The 18,934-nt window shown below is 39.6% G+C and overlaps 1 protein-coding gene across 5 annotated transcripts in view; it reads right to left on the bottom strand.

Annotated features, from left to right (window-relative positions):
* The window catches only part of LOC120530138 (E3 ubiquitin-protein ligase RNF31-like), a 78,086-nt gene that overhangs the window by 29,991 nt on the left and 29,161 nt on the right, over positions 1–18,934 (bottom strand). For all 5 annotated transcript variants that reach the window (XM_039754336.1, XM_039754341.1, XM_039754337.1 and 2 more), the window contains 5 exons: positions 13,660–13,777; positions 10,708–10,818; positions 5,400–5,491; positions 3,354–3,548; positions 1,493–1,669 (listed from right to left, as the gene is read on the bottom strand). In XM_039754336.1, coding sequence (XP_039610270.1) covers positions 1,493–1,669; positions 3,354–3,548; positions 5,400–5,491; positions 10,708–10,818; positions 13,660–13,777 — 693 coding nt within the window. The remainder of the gene's footprint in view (positions 1–1,492; positions 1,670–3,353; positions 3,549–5,399; positions 5,492–10,707; positions 10,819–13,659; positions 13,778–18,934) is intronic.

Consider the following 18,934-nt stretch of genomic DNA (forward strand, 5'->3'; position numbering starts at 1 on the left):
AAGCCCTTCTGCTACTAAACTGACCAGATCAATAGCCCACAAGTTTCACTGACTTGATGCTATACTCGGATTCAAAAGTGTTCCTTTAATTTTTTGAACAGTATTTATAACATCTATTGTGAACTGCTCATTAAAGACAATTTTAATTATATATAAAAAAAAAACTGTAATTAGCTGCATTACTCATTTTCAATTTCCTTTGACTCTGTAAGAGATTAAAACGTTTTGTTGGGACCACAAGGGGACGCCGTAGAGTCCCAAACCACAGACACAGTAATACAGCACACACTATATGAATAAAACAAAGGACTTTTATTCTACTAATGCATGTTCGACAATCACCTCTCCAATAACAAGCCATAATAAAACAATAAAGCACAATAAACCAACAATTCTTACTTCTTCTCCACCTCCATGGAGTTTTGCCTGCTGCCCCACAACTCTGCTTCATTCACATGAGGCAGCAGGCTTTTTTTTATGCAGAACCCGGGAATGCCTTCTCTAAGAAGCACTTCCGGGCCATAGACAAAGTAGGGTGGTCCTCCCCTGACAGCACCCTCTGCCAGTCCCAAGGGTACCCCTACAGGGCTGAATTTCCTGATTCCATTTCCCTAGCACCCCTGCAGGTGTCCCGATTGGATTCTCACATGAGGACCACTGCCACCTAGCACATGGGGGATGGAGCCACTCCCAAGTTCAGGCTTTCACTGGTCCATTCATTGTTTTGTACAGAATTATGTTTCCACCCAGCCGGCCAATCCATCTGTCATTCCTCTTGGGCCTCCTGTCCAGGTAATAACCCAAGTTCCTGCCTGGCTCAGAAACCCGTTCTCTTCCTATATTGCATATGTTGGTTCATGTATGTTCAAGATTATTTGTATGCAAGTACTTTGAGTATAACTTAAGTATGTTTTATCATGATTGTGGTTTTGTTATAATTTTAATTATTCCTTATAGCTTAACTTGTATAGCACTTGGCTCGGTTTAGGCCATTTTAAATGTGCTTTATAAATAAAGTTTGACTCAACTTGACACTAATATCAAGAGACAAACAAAAAATGGGAAACAAGAACATACAAATAGATATTTTTCTAAGAAGCTCCAATACAACCTACCACATCTACATACCTCAGTTCTAGTACAAGTCTAATTTTACAAAAAACTATCAAAAAAAAAAAATCAATGACATGTCTGTAATTTAGTTACAATAAGTAAAATAAATGTCTCAGTATGCTGTGCTATGTGTCTGAAACATTCTGAAATTCTGAAAAGTACTAAACCATACAACATCTACAGCTAAACAGAAATTTGTATTCTTCTGTTAAATAAAAGCGAGTTACACATTTTAATGCATTCTTGTTTATCATGGTGACTGAGAATGGCGACACGTCACACGGTGATTGGTTGATCAAGTAAAGATTTCATTGTACACATTGTACACAAGACACTGCTAATGTTACTTGGATTCTTTTATTCTTTTTGCTCACTTTACCTGAGTATCCAGCAAGTTGAAGTAATCCATCACCTCGGAGCCCCCTGCTTTTATGTCTGGCTTTCTGCATAAAGGGCACACAACATCTACAATACTTTTTTCTTTAATGACGATTGAGAAATAGGCCCTGAAGCAGACTTCACAAAAGGCACAGGAACAGTGAGTCATTGTGACAATCTGGAATGATACAATATTTAGTAGAAGTTATTGCAGAAAGTCCACGTAATATGAGGCTACATCCAGCAGCACTATGTCTTTGTTTAGATACGCAGACGTTGGTCTCCTTTTGTCCACGCTACCCAGAAGTACTTCACTGATGAAAACTGAGACTTTTGAAAATACTTTCCTGAACACGCTGCCTCAATGTTGCAGTGCAATGGGTGAAAACTGTACCTGCCATATAATTCAAAGAGTATGGAACATGTGTTTCACCCTAATTGGGGTTTGTCAGGGTGTACGCACCTTTGCTTCTCCTACAGGGATCGAACCTCAGACATCTGAGGAGAATATATATAGTGGCAGACGGCTGGGGGTGGTACCCAGCCGGGACGCCCAGGAGGACCGGAGGAAGGCTTGCGCCTCCTCCAGACCACGAAGGGGTGACTGCCCTGGTTACACTGGGGACCACGGGTGCAGAGCTTGGAAGCTCACCCCTGCGGGGGCCCGTGGTCACCGCCAGGGGGCGCCCCGGTGCCTGGAGCTCAGCACTTCCGCCACACCAGGAAGTGCTGGGGGGAAGAAGACAGGGGCCACCCGGAGGGTTTCTGGGTGCGCAGCCGGCACTTCTGCCACACAGGGGAGTGTTGGTAAGAACCTGGAGCCCATCTGGGCTTGTATAAAAAGGGCCGCCTCCTTTCATTCGAGGACTGGAGTCAGGTGAGGAGTGGACGAAGTCTTGCTGGAGAAGAGTGGAGGTGGCCAGAAGAAGGCAGGCACTGGAAGGAGAGGCCGGGACTTTGGGGTTTGGTGCACAGGCACTGGGTTGTGCACTAAAGTAAAACTGTAAATAGTGTAAATAAAGATGTGTGTGTTGGGTAACAAAACGTTGTCTGCCTGTCTGTGTCTGGGGTGCGTTCCACTATATATATATATATATATATATATATATATATATATATATATATATATATATATATATATAAATATATATATAAATCAACCGGAATGTTCAAACAAATTATAGAGAAAAAAAAAAATATCTAAATCCATTAAGCAGTTCTCTCATTTCGCTAACTAAGCGGAGTTAAGGTTACACCCCGAGGCAGATGTGTGAGTGAGGAGGGTCCCGCCCCCCTTTCCGCAGCCCTATGAGTCTCTCTCGTATTCGTGTTATTAAATCGGTTCTGCAAGCGAACTATGATATTTAGCACGATGAGAAAGTCGCAAAATCAACGGAATGTTCAAGCAAATTATATTATACTGTATATAAAAAACAATAACAAAAGACACATCCATTCTCTGGTTTTGCTTCAGATGCAGAGACCTCGATAATTTATAAGTTTAATAAATGCTGCATACACATGGCCTATAAACTACCGATTCCACAGGTTTGAAGGCAGGAACTAAAAGGAATTGAAATCGATATGATGGGCATGCAATATGGGTGTCAGTACAATGGCAAAACATGGGGAGTGTCTTTTGGAAAGTGTGCGGAGTCAAAGAGATGCCACTGACAGTGGGGTGGCATCATCTTACGGGACTCAGCATGTCTCAGGTTGTTGAATTAGTCTGAGGCTTCAGACTGTCTCACCTGCTGCTGGACTCTCTTGAAATTATATCCTGATAATGAAATAGATGAGAAGTTATTATATATGAGAGATGGGAATTGAGAGAGAGGAAAAAAAAAAAATAAATAACTCACCTTGCTGAAAGAGACTTGATTGTTACAGATTGGGCACTCGTGTGAGAGATACTTGAGCGCAGACTCATAATCCTTGTTATACTCAATGGCCTCTATAATATCTTCAACGGTGAAACTCCTTTCTTCAAGAGTCAAAAGTCTTTGAAAGATATTACACTTGTCCTCTGGTATGCAAGAAGGAACTAAAACATCTTCCTAAAATATACGAGAATTATTTTTATTAGGTGATTGGGTTTTTCAAAGCCCCATTAGCATTCTTATTATCACAAGCATTTCAACAAGCGCATCATGTACTGTAGAACAATAAAACTTTTAATAAAAAACAGATACGATCATGAACACCTCCACAGGATGGAGTTCTACAGATTATCTAATCAAGAAATTAAATAGCCAGTTTGTACAAAATAAAAAACAAATAGCTTTGAAAAACAGCATCTCAGTTGGGGATTATGCCTCTGGGGTCTAATACACTTTAATTTTAGGCCTGTTAAGAAACAAAACAGGAGTAGACGTTGTGAGACACTATTTCTACAAGCTGCAGTTTGGTAATCAAACAAGCCGTTTGTGGTGAAATTGAACATTCATTATTTAGCATGCTAAATCAGTTTGTGTAGTGTTATTATGTACTTAAAGACAGTATTAAGAAACAAAGTTTGATTCTGGATTTCTACAAGTCAACTTTTGTGGAAAGGCAAAATGTATTATTATTATCACTGGACAGTGAAGCCTAGTAGAGTTGACACCTCCACAAGAAACAATGGCTAAAAGACAGAAAGCAGCGGTGGACGGAATACTAGTGCACTGCACAGGACATTTACACAATATTCACTCACACCAACTAACCTTTGGAACATGGTGGGAAATTAACAAAAATACAAGCAGGAAAAAAGGCAGCCACCGTGAAAATGACTACCAGTACCAAAAACAAATGCTATTGTAAAATTAGGCGGCACAGTGGCACAATGGTAGCACTGCTCCCTTGTGGTAAGGAGACCAGGGATCACATGCCAGATCCCCCCAATGTGTAGAGTCTGTGAGGGTTTCCTCTGGGCGCTGTGGACATGCAGGTCAGTTGAACTGGCGATGTTAAATTGGCTCTTTTCTGTATTTGGGGTGTGTGTATGTGTGTTCACCCTGTGATGGACTGGCACCCTGTCCAGGGTTTGCTCCTGCCTTGCACCCTATGCTACCTGGGATAGGCTCCCACCCCCAAACATATGACCTTGGGCTGGATTAAGCAGGTTAGAAAAATCATATGACATGACTACTATAAAATTGTGAGTAATATAAAATTAGAGTTGAAGGGAGTGTGTAGGTGTGGTGCATGGCTTAGCCCTGCTGTCTAAAAGTGTCCATAGTTCAGCTCTAGGCTCAATTACTATTAGCATGTAATACTGTCATTCTCCCTGCATATGTAACACAATGAGTTTCTCCTAAACACCATAAATCTCCAATTCAGGGAGAATACATTGTACCTTCAGCTGGGGGCGACTCTACAATACCCAGAGTGGGCGTTCATTTTGTGGCCTCTGTAGACTGGGTGAGAGGGCATTTTCAGGGCAATACCTCCCCCGGAACATGAGAGGGCAAACCCCTCTAGACAGTTTCTGAGCCTTGGTTCGCAGCAGTTGCTGCACTTGACGAGGTGGATGAAGCTTGCTGGGAGAGGAGAGGACAGGAGGAGGCAGAAAAACAGAAAAGAAGGACGGCCTGTGTTGAGATACTTGCTGTGTACTATGCTGTGTAGTGGGGAGCAAAGGGAAAGGGCTTCCCCATGGGAATAAACGTGTGTGCTGGACTTGAACTTGTGTCTACCTGTCTGTGTCAGGATTAAGGGGGCCCCGGGTTCCATACCTGATATTTTAAAGTCACATCTAAATCTTTCAGCTCCTACTATTACAAGTATAACTTCACGGGTTTTGTGAATTACTAAAATTATCATCAATCACCCCGTCCCAGTTCCTGGTTTCTTTTATAATTTTATTGAAAGTACATCTAGGGAATTATTCTTTGCTAAAAATTTATTTCAACAGAAAATGATCTTACCTTGATGTTTTCATACTTCTTTACTTGTACGGGAAAACTGAGATTATTCACAGTAATTATATGTTCTTCTTGTCTGGCAACTTTATCTGCAACTGATATAGCAACAACATAAACAGTAATTAACCACTTGAGATTACAAAACAGACGCATGGGCAAAAATTTTGTTCTGTACATCAGTTTCAAGTGCGGAAGGGAGATAAAATTATGGAGTATGTGTATTGTGCCAGTAGTTCATGTACCATTATACACACTGGGATCTCTCATTAGGAAACATAATGTTCATTTTCACTCGTATGCAGATGACACCCAGTTATACCTTTCATTTAGATCAATTTAAGTTTCTCCGATGTTGTCTTTAATTAGTTGTGTTAGTGAATTAAAGGAGTGGATGGATGAGAACTACTTGTCTTTAAACACAGATAAAACAGAAATGTTAATTGTTGGAGGGAATGACGCTGATCACAACAATATTCTGTCATCACTTAACACAGTTGGGATCACCATTAATTTTACTGAATCGGCCCACAATCTAGGAGTTATCTTTGACTCTAGCATGTCATTTAAAGCAGATATTACAAAGTTGTCCAAATCATGTTTCTTCCATCTTAAAAATCTGGGGAAATTAAGGCGCTTCCTAAATAAACATTAATTAATTCATGCATTTGTTTCTTGTAGGATTGACTACTGCAATGCGGTGTTCACTGGATGTTCAAACTGTTCTTTATACAGCCTCCAGTTAATCCAAAATGCTGCTGCAAGAATCATTACAAGAACAAGAAAATACGAACACATAACTCCAGTTCTTAAATCCTTACACTGGCTCCCGGTTAAGTTTAGGGCAGATTTCAAAACCCTCCTTTTAACATATAAAGGATTAAATGGCCGAGGTCCGGCTTACTTGTCTGAACTTATCATGACTTACAAACCAGAGCGCACATTAAGATCTCAAGATGCCGGTCTGCTTATGGTTCCATCAATTAATAAAATAACAGTGGGAAGTCGAGCTTTTAGTTGCAGGACCCCTAAACTGTGGAGTGGTCTGACTGCTACTATAAGAGATGCCCCTTCAGTCTCAGCTTTTAAATTCTGGCTGAAGACTCACTACTTCAGTTTAGCACACCCTGACTAGAGCTGCTGATGAACTGTACAGACTGCATCTCTGTTGTTAGTCATTAGCACTAAAACATAAGTAACAGGTTTTGCGAAATGGTGACACTAAATTGGCCTTAGTCTGTGGTTGGTGTGTGTGTGTGTGTGTGTGTGTGTTCACCCTGCGATGGACAGGTGCCCAGTCCAGGGTTTGTTCCTGCTTTGTGCCCTATGATCGCTGGGACAGGCTCCAGCACTACCTGTAACCCTGTTCAGGAATAAGTGAGTTAAAAAATGACTGACTGACACACAGCTATGACTTATTACTTTCACGTCATGAAGAAAACTTTATCAAATCATGCCTACTGGTTTAATGACTTTGTGTGTTACTGTATGTATCTAAAGTAGAATAATGTATTATAAAAAATTCACAAAAAGTATGATTTCTATCACACTACTGGGTCAAGAGGGCCAAAGCCCATTTTAGCATTGTAATGGGGAATAATATCTAGCATAAAGATTGATTGTTTTTTTTTTAATCATTTTTATGCAAAGTAGCTAAAAGTAAGCCATTGTAATTCCCTCACCACAGAGTTTTAGGAATTTAATTACTGATAAAAATGTTTTGCTCTGGTAATCTGTGAAGGGGGAGAATTAACCAAAGAGGGAAAATGAATGTCCTGCATAACCTTACTTTCCTGTTTCTTTGAAACCACAGAAAATGCTGACACGAGCACAGGGTCTTTATTGTGCCTGAGCGGTTTCATGGGTTAGCAGCTGAGGAGGGATGCCTCCATCAGAAAATAGCGCAGTGAGCAGGCACCTGCTTTAAGGACTGACACAGGGTTAGCTTAACTGTTTGGTCTGCCAGTGCTGAGCTAGTAAGTCTCTCTGCTTGAAGGTATCTGTCCTTGTGAAAATAAGCAGCTACATTGAGTCTTTGAAGGGTTGAATATTTTTCCAAAAAACTCAGTTTTCTGAAAAGCACACAAAGCAAAGGTTTCACACATACATACACAACATTAAACATCTGTTGCTGAGTGCTGTGGCTGCTGTCAGCATCTTTGGGAACAGCAATGGTGTGGCCTGGCTCGAATGTCGGCCGGCATGCGTGGCGGGCCGGCTGCCAGTTGCAATGCAATGTAATCTGCTTTGTAACTCATGTCATCATAAGTGGCGGTTCTCCCATGCAATTGTTGCAGTAGCTGCCTCAGCTACACGAACATGTTCAGCACCACGATCAGCTGATGCTGGTATCTCACTTTCTTTTTTGACCTCCATCTCCAGACCACTTGCATCAAAATCGGAGTTCGACAAGTCAGAATCAGATTCAGCGATAATACTCAAAACGTCGTCCATGGAGTGTTTTGCTTTGCGCATTCTGTTTGGTCTCGCCACATTTCGATGCCATTTTAGAGGTTGTTTGCTCTTCAATACTTATGGCATGTGCAGTGAATCGAGGTCAGTTCAACAAAGCTAAAATTCCTTCAGGCACAAAGAGTCAAACTAAAAGGTAATGGTGACTTATCGCAGTTTACAGCTGATTACTGTGCTCTACTCCTGAATTTCAACAAAACGTCAACATCCACCCTGAAAGACTTCAACAACTTTAAGGCAGGAATTAACCTCATATGGTACACCAGTCCAACACAGGAGACAGATTAGTTTGGTTTTGTTTAAACAAAATCAATTCATATAAAACAAAATCTGTGTTAGACTCAGGTTTCCAGTTCAAAAGAAGACACTTTTGTGTTGGAGAATACAACTTGAACATTTGGTGTTAAGATTTTAAAAATTTTTGTATCAATTATTTACTGAACATTACAAAAATAGCAAATTAACCAAAATTGTGCAGAACATTTATAATGATGAGTGAAAAATAAACTGATACTGCAAAAAAAAAAAAAAACACTTTTGGAACTTTGGTGCTGACTTGATATCAAAGTACTGGTTTTGGTGACATCCTTCCTCTAGTTTACTTGTCTACTTCCAATAGTCTCATACTGTACATAGCTGCAGGGGCCAGGGCTAGATGCCCAAGTCATCTTGATTGGTTTCTGTTCATTTGAGAAGTTGTCGCTGTATTCCAAAGTCCTACCAGGATGTTTAGCTCCTTACTGTCAAAAAAGGGACGGGGTTCCTCACCTAGACCTCCTTTTGTGTGCTATTTGCCTTTGCTCCTCCTATATCTACCTGTTGCTATGCAACACCAATTATCTAGCAGTCGTACGATTGGAGAGCAAAGGAAATAATAAGTACAGCTGTTCTAGGATTGTATACTTTCTATATCCGTAAAGCCGCCATTCGAGCATTCCTGTGCTTAGTGCTTTCATTATCGTACCGTTTCACTTGCCTCTTGGACTGTTTGATTTTCAATATTTATCTAGTGCTGTTTTTACTGGTTTTATATTCAGTGCTCCTGAATCATAACATGGTCTTCTGCATTTTGGACACCTTCAGGCTGATGTTTGTCTCATTTACGATCTTTTTCTTGTCCTTTCAATTAATCTTTGAGATATCAGACTTTGTTAATGAACATCGCTGCTTTCCTTTTTTCATTACACCTCTTTTCAATTCAGTTATTTTTGATCTGCACAGTAACCAGGACAACACACCGTCAGTCATGCTGCTGACCCCATGAGTCTGTATTTCCTCTGGAGAAGCCAGTGTTTGGGGAAAATATTCAACCTGTTTAAACTAAATTCTAAAAATTCTGCTCAAATGAACCAAAATGAACTGAATTTCCAGGACTTGCAGGCAGTGCACGCATCCTTTTGAACTGTTCTATTGATTTGTGCATTTGTTCCAGTCAGCTTCTTTTTCAATTACTTCATTACCCTAAGCACATACCACAGAACCTGCTTTACTTAATTTTATATGGAAAGACACAGTAGGACTAGGAATTGCAGAATTAGTTTTCATCTTGGGAAAAGAATGAGTATGAAGGGACTTAAAAGATCAAACACTTTGATCACAGTCATCCAATCAAATGTGTGCAATGTCACATGTCCCAAATCGCCATGCATGCATTTTCACTTAAATATAGCTCATCCAACAGCAAAAAAAAAAAAAAAGAACAGAAAGGAAAATAACGACAGAAGGGTGATATCAGATCAAGAGATCATCTGATCTGGACATCAGAAAACATAAGAATGAACGATGCCGATTGCTAAACCCAAAGTCATCCAGAATATCCACTCCTTGACACTTCTGATTTTCAGTAAGCTTTTCTAAGACTACTTAAATCCAGCCTTTGCTATTCATTTTATTTTCTATTTAGTACTGTTATTCATTAATAAATACCATGGTGCTTTTATATTTTCTACACTTTGTCTTTTATCTAGAGTGACTGAAGTAATAAAATCGGTACTAAGTGTGAGTCTGATGCTACATATCCCGATCACATGGTTTATCAAGGCTATTCTCAATAATTGGAACTGCAGTAAAACATAGTTTGGTTAATAAGTAGCATATCACCAAAAGAGTTATACTTTCTGTATATTGTGATGACACCCACATTTTTGTTAGAGTTGGTGCTAGTGAATCCCTATATCGCAAATTTTACTGTGGAGTGACTGGCATTTGGCACCACACGAGACTTTGTCTGGTTGGGATCGCTATGTATATGCCTCTGTGTGTGTGTTAATCTTCAGGGGCAAGAGTAGATTATTTCACAATAATACAGTCTGGGCATGACTAGCAGACATGTGACACTGACACTCACTCTGTCATTATGACTAAGCCAGTCTAACTCTGACTGTAAAAAAGGAATTTCTACATATAGTATTTAGGATGGGTGGCACGGTGGCACAGTGGGTAGCACTGCTGCCTCGCAGTTAGGAAACCCGAGTTTGCTTCCTGGGTCCTCCCTGCGTGGATTTTGCATGTTCTCCCCGTGTCTGTGTGGGTTTTCTCCGGGTGCTCCAGTGTCCTCCCACAGTCCAAAGACATGCAGGTTAGGTGTACTGGCGAATCTAAACTGTTCCTAGTGTGTGCTTGGTGTGTGTGTGTGTGCGCGCATGCCCTGCGGTGGGCTAGTGCCTTGCCCGGGGTTTGTTTCCTGCCTTGCGCCCTCCGTTGACTGGGATTGGCTCCAGCAGACCTCCATGACCCTGTAGTTAGGATATAGCAGGTTGGATAATAGATGGATAGTACTTAGGAAGATATTCAAGCATAATCACTAAATTTTATTCTTCACATACAAATTCAAGACATCTACCTTGTTCCTTTTTCTCCAACTTGTACGCCGATAAAATATTGTCAATGTGTAAGGACTTAAAAAGTTCTTCAAAATTTTCAGGTCTTTCCTTCTTCTCAGTATATTCTGAATCTAAGAAGAAGGGAATAAACAATGAAAAGAGTTAAGTTTCTGAGAGAAAGAAGCTTTTACTACACTTTTGACAGTCAGGCTGTATGGAATCCAATATGAATCCTGAGGCCTTCAAAAATGCTGCTCAAACTAAAGTTGCAAGATTTCTTGTCTTAAATAGTAAGCCCTCTTAGATCTGTTCAACATCACACAGAAGAAATGTTTTTGTTGCCCACAGCCCGAGTATGGTGTACCAATGAGCCCCACTTGGCTTTTTAACAGAACTTGCCATCTGTGGACCTGAACGACTGCAAGAGCTTTTATCAAACACACGACATCCTCCTGTGAATGCTCATTATGGATTCATCGTAAGCAGCAAGACATTTGCTTCATTTATTTGACCAAACTGCTCACGCACTAAAAAATAAGTTACCAGGAGATGAAGTAGCAAATGAAATATTTCAAATAACACTGCAGGCATTTTCTATTACGTATTATAAACATTTTGAATAACCCTTCTAACATTGCATCTGTGTTTGTATTCTAAGGTTCCTTCTGACTTTTATTAAAATTGTGACAGATGCATTTTCCGTTTACTTCTGTTTTTGCAGGTGTTATGTTTGGTCGTACTGTAGTGATCTGCTGTATAACTCTCACAGTATTGTAATGTGCTGTGCAGCAAAAAGTGCCATTTTAATGGTGCTAGTTGTTAACACTAGAATTACCAAAGCCTACGAAAAAACTCATAAATCAGACCCACCTTACATGCCTTCGCACCTCTCCATCAGTGTCTTTTGTCTTGTAAATGACCAACACAAGCAGTAAACAGCCTGTAACACCACCCCCCCCACCTCCGCATAAAGGACAAGAAGTTCTCCCAGTTCCAGCCCCGATTATCCTAGAGTGAAGCAGTTACTTGTACGTGGTGTCAGATCGGGCGCTGGGGGAATGAGTTTGGAGTGGAGAGAGCGTGAAAATGACTGAGAGAAAAAAACTAGAAAAAAAAAAAGCTAACTTTTACAAGTACCATAAATTTACCCCCGATCTGACACTGTTCATTTTCAAATAATATTGCATTAGTGCATTGATGTTTTCTGATTGGTACTATTCAGGTCATAAAATGATTTCTTCAAAATGTCACATATATTTGTCAGTTTCTTTTTGTGCCCGGTGCTGCGCCGACATCATGCACTACAAAGTGTGAGTTTATTCAGTGCGAGCAGGAGCATGCGGGAGGCTGTTTGCTGTGTGCTATAATATGCCTGACCTGGCGGCAATGAACACACATATACTGTACAAGGCATGTAGGGGTCCACTGAAGAAAAGAAGAGTGTTCATGGCTCACTGTGCAGAGGAACTTTATTGTCGCTTCTTACAAGAAAAGGCAATGGGAAAAGAAAGAGGATGCACAACTGACAAGCTTCTGTTCCAAGACCGCCGCTCCCCCCAGGAAAGGAAACTCAGTGTCAGGCACCCCTTCAATGTAATAGGAACCACAGTGCAAAGAGTAGTGTGTACACTGAAACAAGTATACATGTCGTAAATCTAGGAAGTGTGTGTGGGAACTGTTAACATTTGAATCTGATGATTCTATATAGCACAGAACTGACCTCTCTGTACTATTCTTTCCTCTGCATGTCCTGGAGTACAAAGGAAACACCACCATGCACCAAAATGTGAAGACTGGGCAAGATCAGTCACTGATTATTACTGCAAGAAGGCATGCAAATAAATATGAAAAATATGAACGATGTTGCATCAGTGCAACAATGTTTTCCAAAATGTACAGTACTATACAGGTCATAAAATAAATAATTCCAAATATCATATATACCCATGTCTCTGCAGCATTGACATCAAGGACTATAAGGTGCATACTAATTCACTGTGAGCAGGAACACTCAAGAATAAAACAAAAATTCAAGTGACAGTGAGATACCAAGAAGGCAGATTCAAAAGCGTTTGTGTGTCAGATTTTATCCCTCCAGATCAGAGAATTTCCAGTTCCGTTGTCTGAAAACACCACTCACATCTACAGTTATTCCCAGTTTCAGAGAAAAACTAACAGTGTCAGATCTGGGAGGTTGTTTGTATCGTGATCGTGACTGAGAGAACAAAAGTGAAAAAAATGCTAACTTTAACAAGTACTATACATTTATACCGGCTGTTACAGACGCAAATCAAATGTATGTTTTTATTGTATAATATTAACAATAAGAGCAGCTCACTACTCAAAATGGTAAATTTGCGTGACACCCAGGATCAATCCCGCGGCCTCTTGATTATAAGTCAGCAGTTCTTACCGCTGCACCACAGAAGCTGACGTATTGCACTAGCATCTTTTGTGAAAGTGTTTATTTGATATTTAGACTTCAGCCTTTACACATCATACAGTTCATGTCTACATTTCCTCATTTATTACTAAAACCTGGAAAACGTTTCTGTTTTAACAATGTGTTTACATAGATTGTTGTAGACACGGAACATACATGAAATGTATGTGTTCCAAATAACAATCTATTATTTCCCCTCTAAAACTCCACCACTTCACTCCAAGATAATCAAGGCTTGAACTGGGAGAACTTCTTACCCGTTCTGTGGCGGTGGGGTGGATTGTATAGCAGGCTGCTTGCTGCTTGTGCTTATTGGCACATTTACAAGACAAAAGACACTGACAGAGAGGTGCAAAGAGATTTAAGGTGGGCCGGATTTATGAGTTTTTTCATAGGCTTTGGTAATTCTAGTGTTAACAGGGCTATGTAAAATAATAATAATAATACAAAAATGATAGAACCCATTCACCAATGAAAAACCTGAAGGTAAACGTAGTTGGAATCAAATTAATAATTAAGGAACAGTTACCTTGTGAAAGGGGTGGTGAACATACTGGCTGTACATAAACTGTTTTGGAAAATAAAGGCGTCTCTCTTTGAAATGCTGCCCTCATCTCTTTTAAGAGTCCGAGAAGATGAGACGATTCCTGCAAGTCACACAAAATATTGGAAAACAAAAGAAAAGAAAATGTATTATTCTTAAAGAATACCCAAGTTCGCTGGTTAATGTAACAATGCTATTCTACAAAACACAGTATACTCTTTTTACTGACCGCATATTACCTAAAACATTTATACATTAAGCTATGTAAGCCCATGCTGTAAAATGCCCGGGGTCCTAGAAACTATTGAAATCGTTAAAAAAAAATCTGAAATGTAGAGATGTCAGGTAACTGAAAGGAACTACTCTGGGCATCTCTCTCCTAGGAGGTTTCATTTTACCGACGTGCTCGCCTTGCTTGTGTATTAGTGGTGGGGTGGAAACTAAAAAGGGATACCGTTTTGCAGATGTTAGCGGCTAAGTGACTATGTCTTTCTTCGGAGGTTTCGTTTTGCTGACATGTTCGCCTCGCTTGTGTTATTAGCGGCTAAGCGAGTTTTGTGTTTCCTCGGAGGTGGAGCCCTTAACTCGGTTCCACCTCTCACTTCCGGGCCAGACAAATACACACACACTTCCACACGTAGATGTTTATATATGATACCATTTTAATACTATTTATATGCAATATATTGCCAAATGCGTACATTTGCAAATTATTTGCTTCATCTTGCAAGGCTTAATTTAATTGCTGCAGAACATCTGTAGGTTGTAACCTATTAGTTGTTCCCTGAAGAAGTTCCATTCGTAATATTCTGAAATTTCCTTATTTTTGTTCAGTTTTTGCAATCCCAAACTTTAAACGTAAGCCTCTGGCACTTTACCGCTTTACCTTTTGACTATTTTAGGTCATTCATGGCATTCCAACTGATAAAATTTGAAGAAAAACTGGGGGAAACAGAGGCGTTCTACAACTTATACAAAGTAGTATAATTTTCACGAGTACTCTCACCACGTCTATTTTAGCTTCCAGTGGGGCTTAAGGATTTTGTACAGTGTTCAAGTCCACAGATGTGAATATGACCTACAACTGGCATCAAGCCAGGATTGTTTTCTGTCCATAAGTGCTGCTGGGATAGGCTGATAAATTAACATAGATATAATAACAATCACAATGTAAAATACACATTAATACCTCCCTAAAATAAGATCGGCAGAAATATTTTTCCGCATGGAGATTTTTACATAAATATTCACACCATTGTTAAACAATAGGGATTTATTGGGCAGAAGAAGTATGACCTGCTGAAATTCACCAAAAGAAGTTGGCTTGTGCTATCAATACAAGGGGGTACCCAAAAATAACCAGAATTGGAAAAAAAAATGTTTTAATAATTTTTACTTATTGAAATTTTTGTCTCCTTCAAAGTACTCTCCATGTGAATGAATACACTTGTCCAAACTGTTTTCCCACTGGTGGAAACATTTTTGGACTTGCTGAAGAGGAACGTTGTCTAAGGTCTGCACCGATTTTTTCTTTGACTTCCTCGACGGTACAAAAACACTTTCCTTTGAGTTCTTTTTTCTTATCCAGGAACAAGAAAAAGTCACACAGAGCAAAGATCAGGCGAGTAGGGAGGGTGGCAAGAACTCCAAGACACACAAGTCGATTCTGAAATCTCTTCAATAGTTAGACGCCAATCTTTGCAAATTGCATTGCAAACTTTTTCAAGATTTTCATCATTCCTAATTGTGGAAGGTCAGCCAGATCTCAGTTGGTCTTCAAGTGACTCAAGTGATTTCCCCTTGTATGAAATGCAAAAACCACTCGTAGACCTGTGTTTTACTTAAAGCTTCCTCTTTAAAAGCAGTTTCAAGCATAACTACAGTTTCAGCAGCTGTTTTCCCCAAGAGAAAACAAAACTTAACGCAGACTCATTGTTCTTTATGATCAACCATCAGAAAAAACGCAGAACACGTTTAATAAACACTAAGAAAAACCGACACTGAATGCCATACAAACAATACAGATCAACTGCACTTGGCAGACTGCCACAGAAAACTGTAACTATGCCATACCTGGCGGCAAAATTCACAACCAAGTCGAGATCGGCGCCAGGTACAGATTCCAGTTATTTTTGGGAAGCCCTTTGTAAACTGTTTGGGTACCCTACTTGTGTAACTTTACGGACCCCCAAGTCATCATGCACTATGGCATGTCCAGATCCCACAGTTGATATCCAAATAGACAGCAACAGCAGAAACATAATCCACTGATCTTCTCTGATGAAGGCATTCATTATGTTGATGGTTGGCCAGATCAGGCTTCATCTGTTACACTTGTTCTTCCTGCTTTAAACCTTTCTACCCATTCATAAACTTTTTGTTGAGTCCTGCTGTTTTCACTTCCGTACTGAGTTAACATCCTTTGGTGAATTTCAGCAGGTTTCACTCCTTCTGCCTAAAGACCCCTTACTATATGGTGCGATGTTCAACAATAGTGCAATCTAGCAGCAGAGCATCCATATTTGATAGACCTCAACTAAAATAATGGCAGAGCACTGTGCTGTACAAATTCCGACTACAAATAAGCCATCATGAACGTAATGCATTGTGTCAGCTTCTATGCAGTTACCGTGTAATCTTGAAATTGACTTTACTTTTGATTAACCCTCACAATTAAATGTATATTAGTGAGCAGTTATTCGGGACTTGCTTGGATATTATTGTCCAGCAAGCACAAGGAGGAGAGTGTATCGTCTGCTTTGTTAGAGACCATTTATTAAGGGCGTAAAAGGTAGCCGAAAAGCATTTCAACCCACAATGCAAAAGGATCTGGACGAAGTTACACAATGACCCAAGCCACAAAACTGACCATGTCAATAAAAAAAAAAAAACAATGGGAGCTGACAAACACACGGCAGTTGGAGTGATTAACATGAAGAGATGAATGTTTTCAGAGTCAGTGCTGGTGAGAGGTTATTTTGCGCCTTAGGCCAAGCTTATTACTCCGTTTGGTGAATGTTTTTTTCCCCCCTTATGATCTGCACTCCAGGCGAATGCCTAATTCGGCCTAGCGGTGGTGCCAGTCCTGTTCAGAGTACTGCAGAGCATCCAATTCACCCTCCACCCCAGATAAAAGGGGGGCAGCAGTGTCTACTTAGCAGTCAAAACAAATCTTAATTGTTGCTACCAGATGCTTCCATCAATGGTGGGGTAAAACTCTGAGAAACTCAAAGAAAGTGAAGTCTTTAAAGACTTGAGACGATGGCCACATCTACAACAAGCCTTTCATTTGATGATGTTCAAGACTACGCTAAATGAAGAAACATGATTGGTAGTTGGGAATTTAAAAAAAAGATTTAAACATTTAGTCGATTTGAGGTTGAAAACCATTTAGGGCAGTGGTTCTCAACCTGTGGGGCAGGCCCTGCTAGGGGGGCGCGAAGTAACAAAAAGGGGGGTGTGAAGATGTGAAAAAAGAAAACAAGAATCAAAAATATGAAAAAACATCTGCTGAAGCCAAAACAAATTAACTTAAACTACATTCTGATACTAGAAAAATAAATACAGAGTTAAATAAAGGTCGATAAAAGTTAAGTAGGTATAATAAAATATGCATCTACTTTTCAAAAAAAACGTTAGGGGAGCGCGATTAAAGCTGTTATGAAAACTCGGGTTGCAAATACTTAAAGGTTGAGAAACGCTGATTAAGGGAATTCAAAAAATTGGTTAGGACCCAAACCATACCCCCCCCCATCTTTACTCTCAATCAGAGTGCAGTTTAGTTTTAGCATATCTAGCCTCCTTATTAAACTGCATGTTGATTCTGTAAATTTACACAAATGAATCAAATCAAGTGTAATAACAATGTAGCATTTGGTAGACCAGCTCAGATAATACGGGATTTGGAACCCTTCACTGGTCCTCTTCATTTTGTGCGCTCCAATGATGTGCACAATCAGAATTTAATACAGTAATTCACTGGCACTGCACCTTTTATACACACAGGCAAGGAAGCAACAATGAGGTTATAGACAACTAGTTAGCAAAGAAAGCAAAGCGAAGGAGACCGAGATACTGGCGTGTGTAGTATGGGTGTTCACACACAAGTCTCAGCATTTTCTTTTATTCAGGATACAATATGGTGAGTATGATAGGGAATGTTTATCATCATTTATAACAGCTGTTGATGTTAATGAGCTCTTGCTGCTTTATCTATTATAAGTACCAATGGCATTATTTGCAGTTAGGTCTCTTATTCAGCTTACAGGTGTGTTGATTGAGAAAGAAAAAAAAATATTAACTGAAATGAGTACAATTATTTAACTCACAATACCAATGACTGTGTTTTGTATTAAGTGTGCTGCAGAGAGCTATATGATTTTTACTTCTATATGATTTGTTCTTCATTTAGGTAGAAAAAGAATTAAGCTTGTGCACAGAATTATTTGACTAACTTGCATTCCTTTAAGAGAAAATGCTGACCTTCTGATACTAACAGAACACCCTGTGATATTATAAATCAGTCATGACACTTATGTATTAAATAAGAATGTGCTAAGCTAACTGAACAAATATAATCCTTGATATTTTATAAGCAATGTGCGTGCAAAGAAAAAAGGAAGTGAGCATTGTCTAAAACCGCTGAGTAGCATACACCCTATAACCGTTAGGACAAAACTTGCTATAATTGGTCTTATGTACGTGTAAGTAAGCAGAAGTGTATTTTTTAAACCAGTGAAAATACTGACCACTTTTTATCTATAAAAAACACTATGTTTTCTCTGGATGTACAAATTCAGGATCTGGACAGGGGCTACAGCAATCCATGTAATAACTTCAAGATGAACTGCTATGTTTTTTTATTCTTTTCAATGAACTTGAGTATTTAAGGAAGTCTCTCTTTGGCTGCTAGCAGGGCGACAGTCTGTAGTATACTAGAATGTGACAGGTCCTGTAGCCTCCTCTGACCAAGAATAAAAGAAATTGCTTTTTAATTTTAAATTGGTTTTAGTCTTCCGTTGTTTTTGACTTCAGTGTCCACATGATAGGCAGAGAGGTTCAGACACAGAAAAATTTGTCAGCCCCCTTGTAAATTAACTAAAAAAGTGTTATATGCCTCGTGAAAAGTGATTTAGTGGAAAGCCATTATTCCCTGAATACCTGCATGTATTTGATATGTCATCAAGTAAAGAAAAGCAAACTCAAGTATTGCTTATTCTATAAAGACCTAAAATGGCCAGGGCACATTTGCTGGTACCCC

Source organism: Polypterus senegalus, chromosome 5 (genome assembly GCF_016835505.1).
Source record: "Polypterus senegalus isolate Bchr_013 chromosome 5, ASM1683550v1, whole genome shotgun sequence".
NCBI classification, from domain to species: Eukaryota; Metazoa; Chordata; class Cladistia; order Polypteriformes; family Polypteridae; genus Polypterus; species Polypterus senegalus.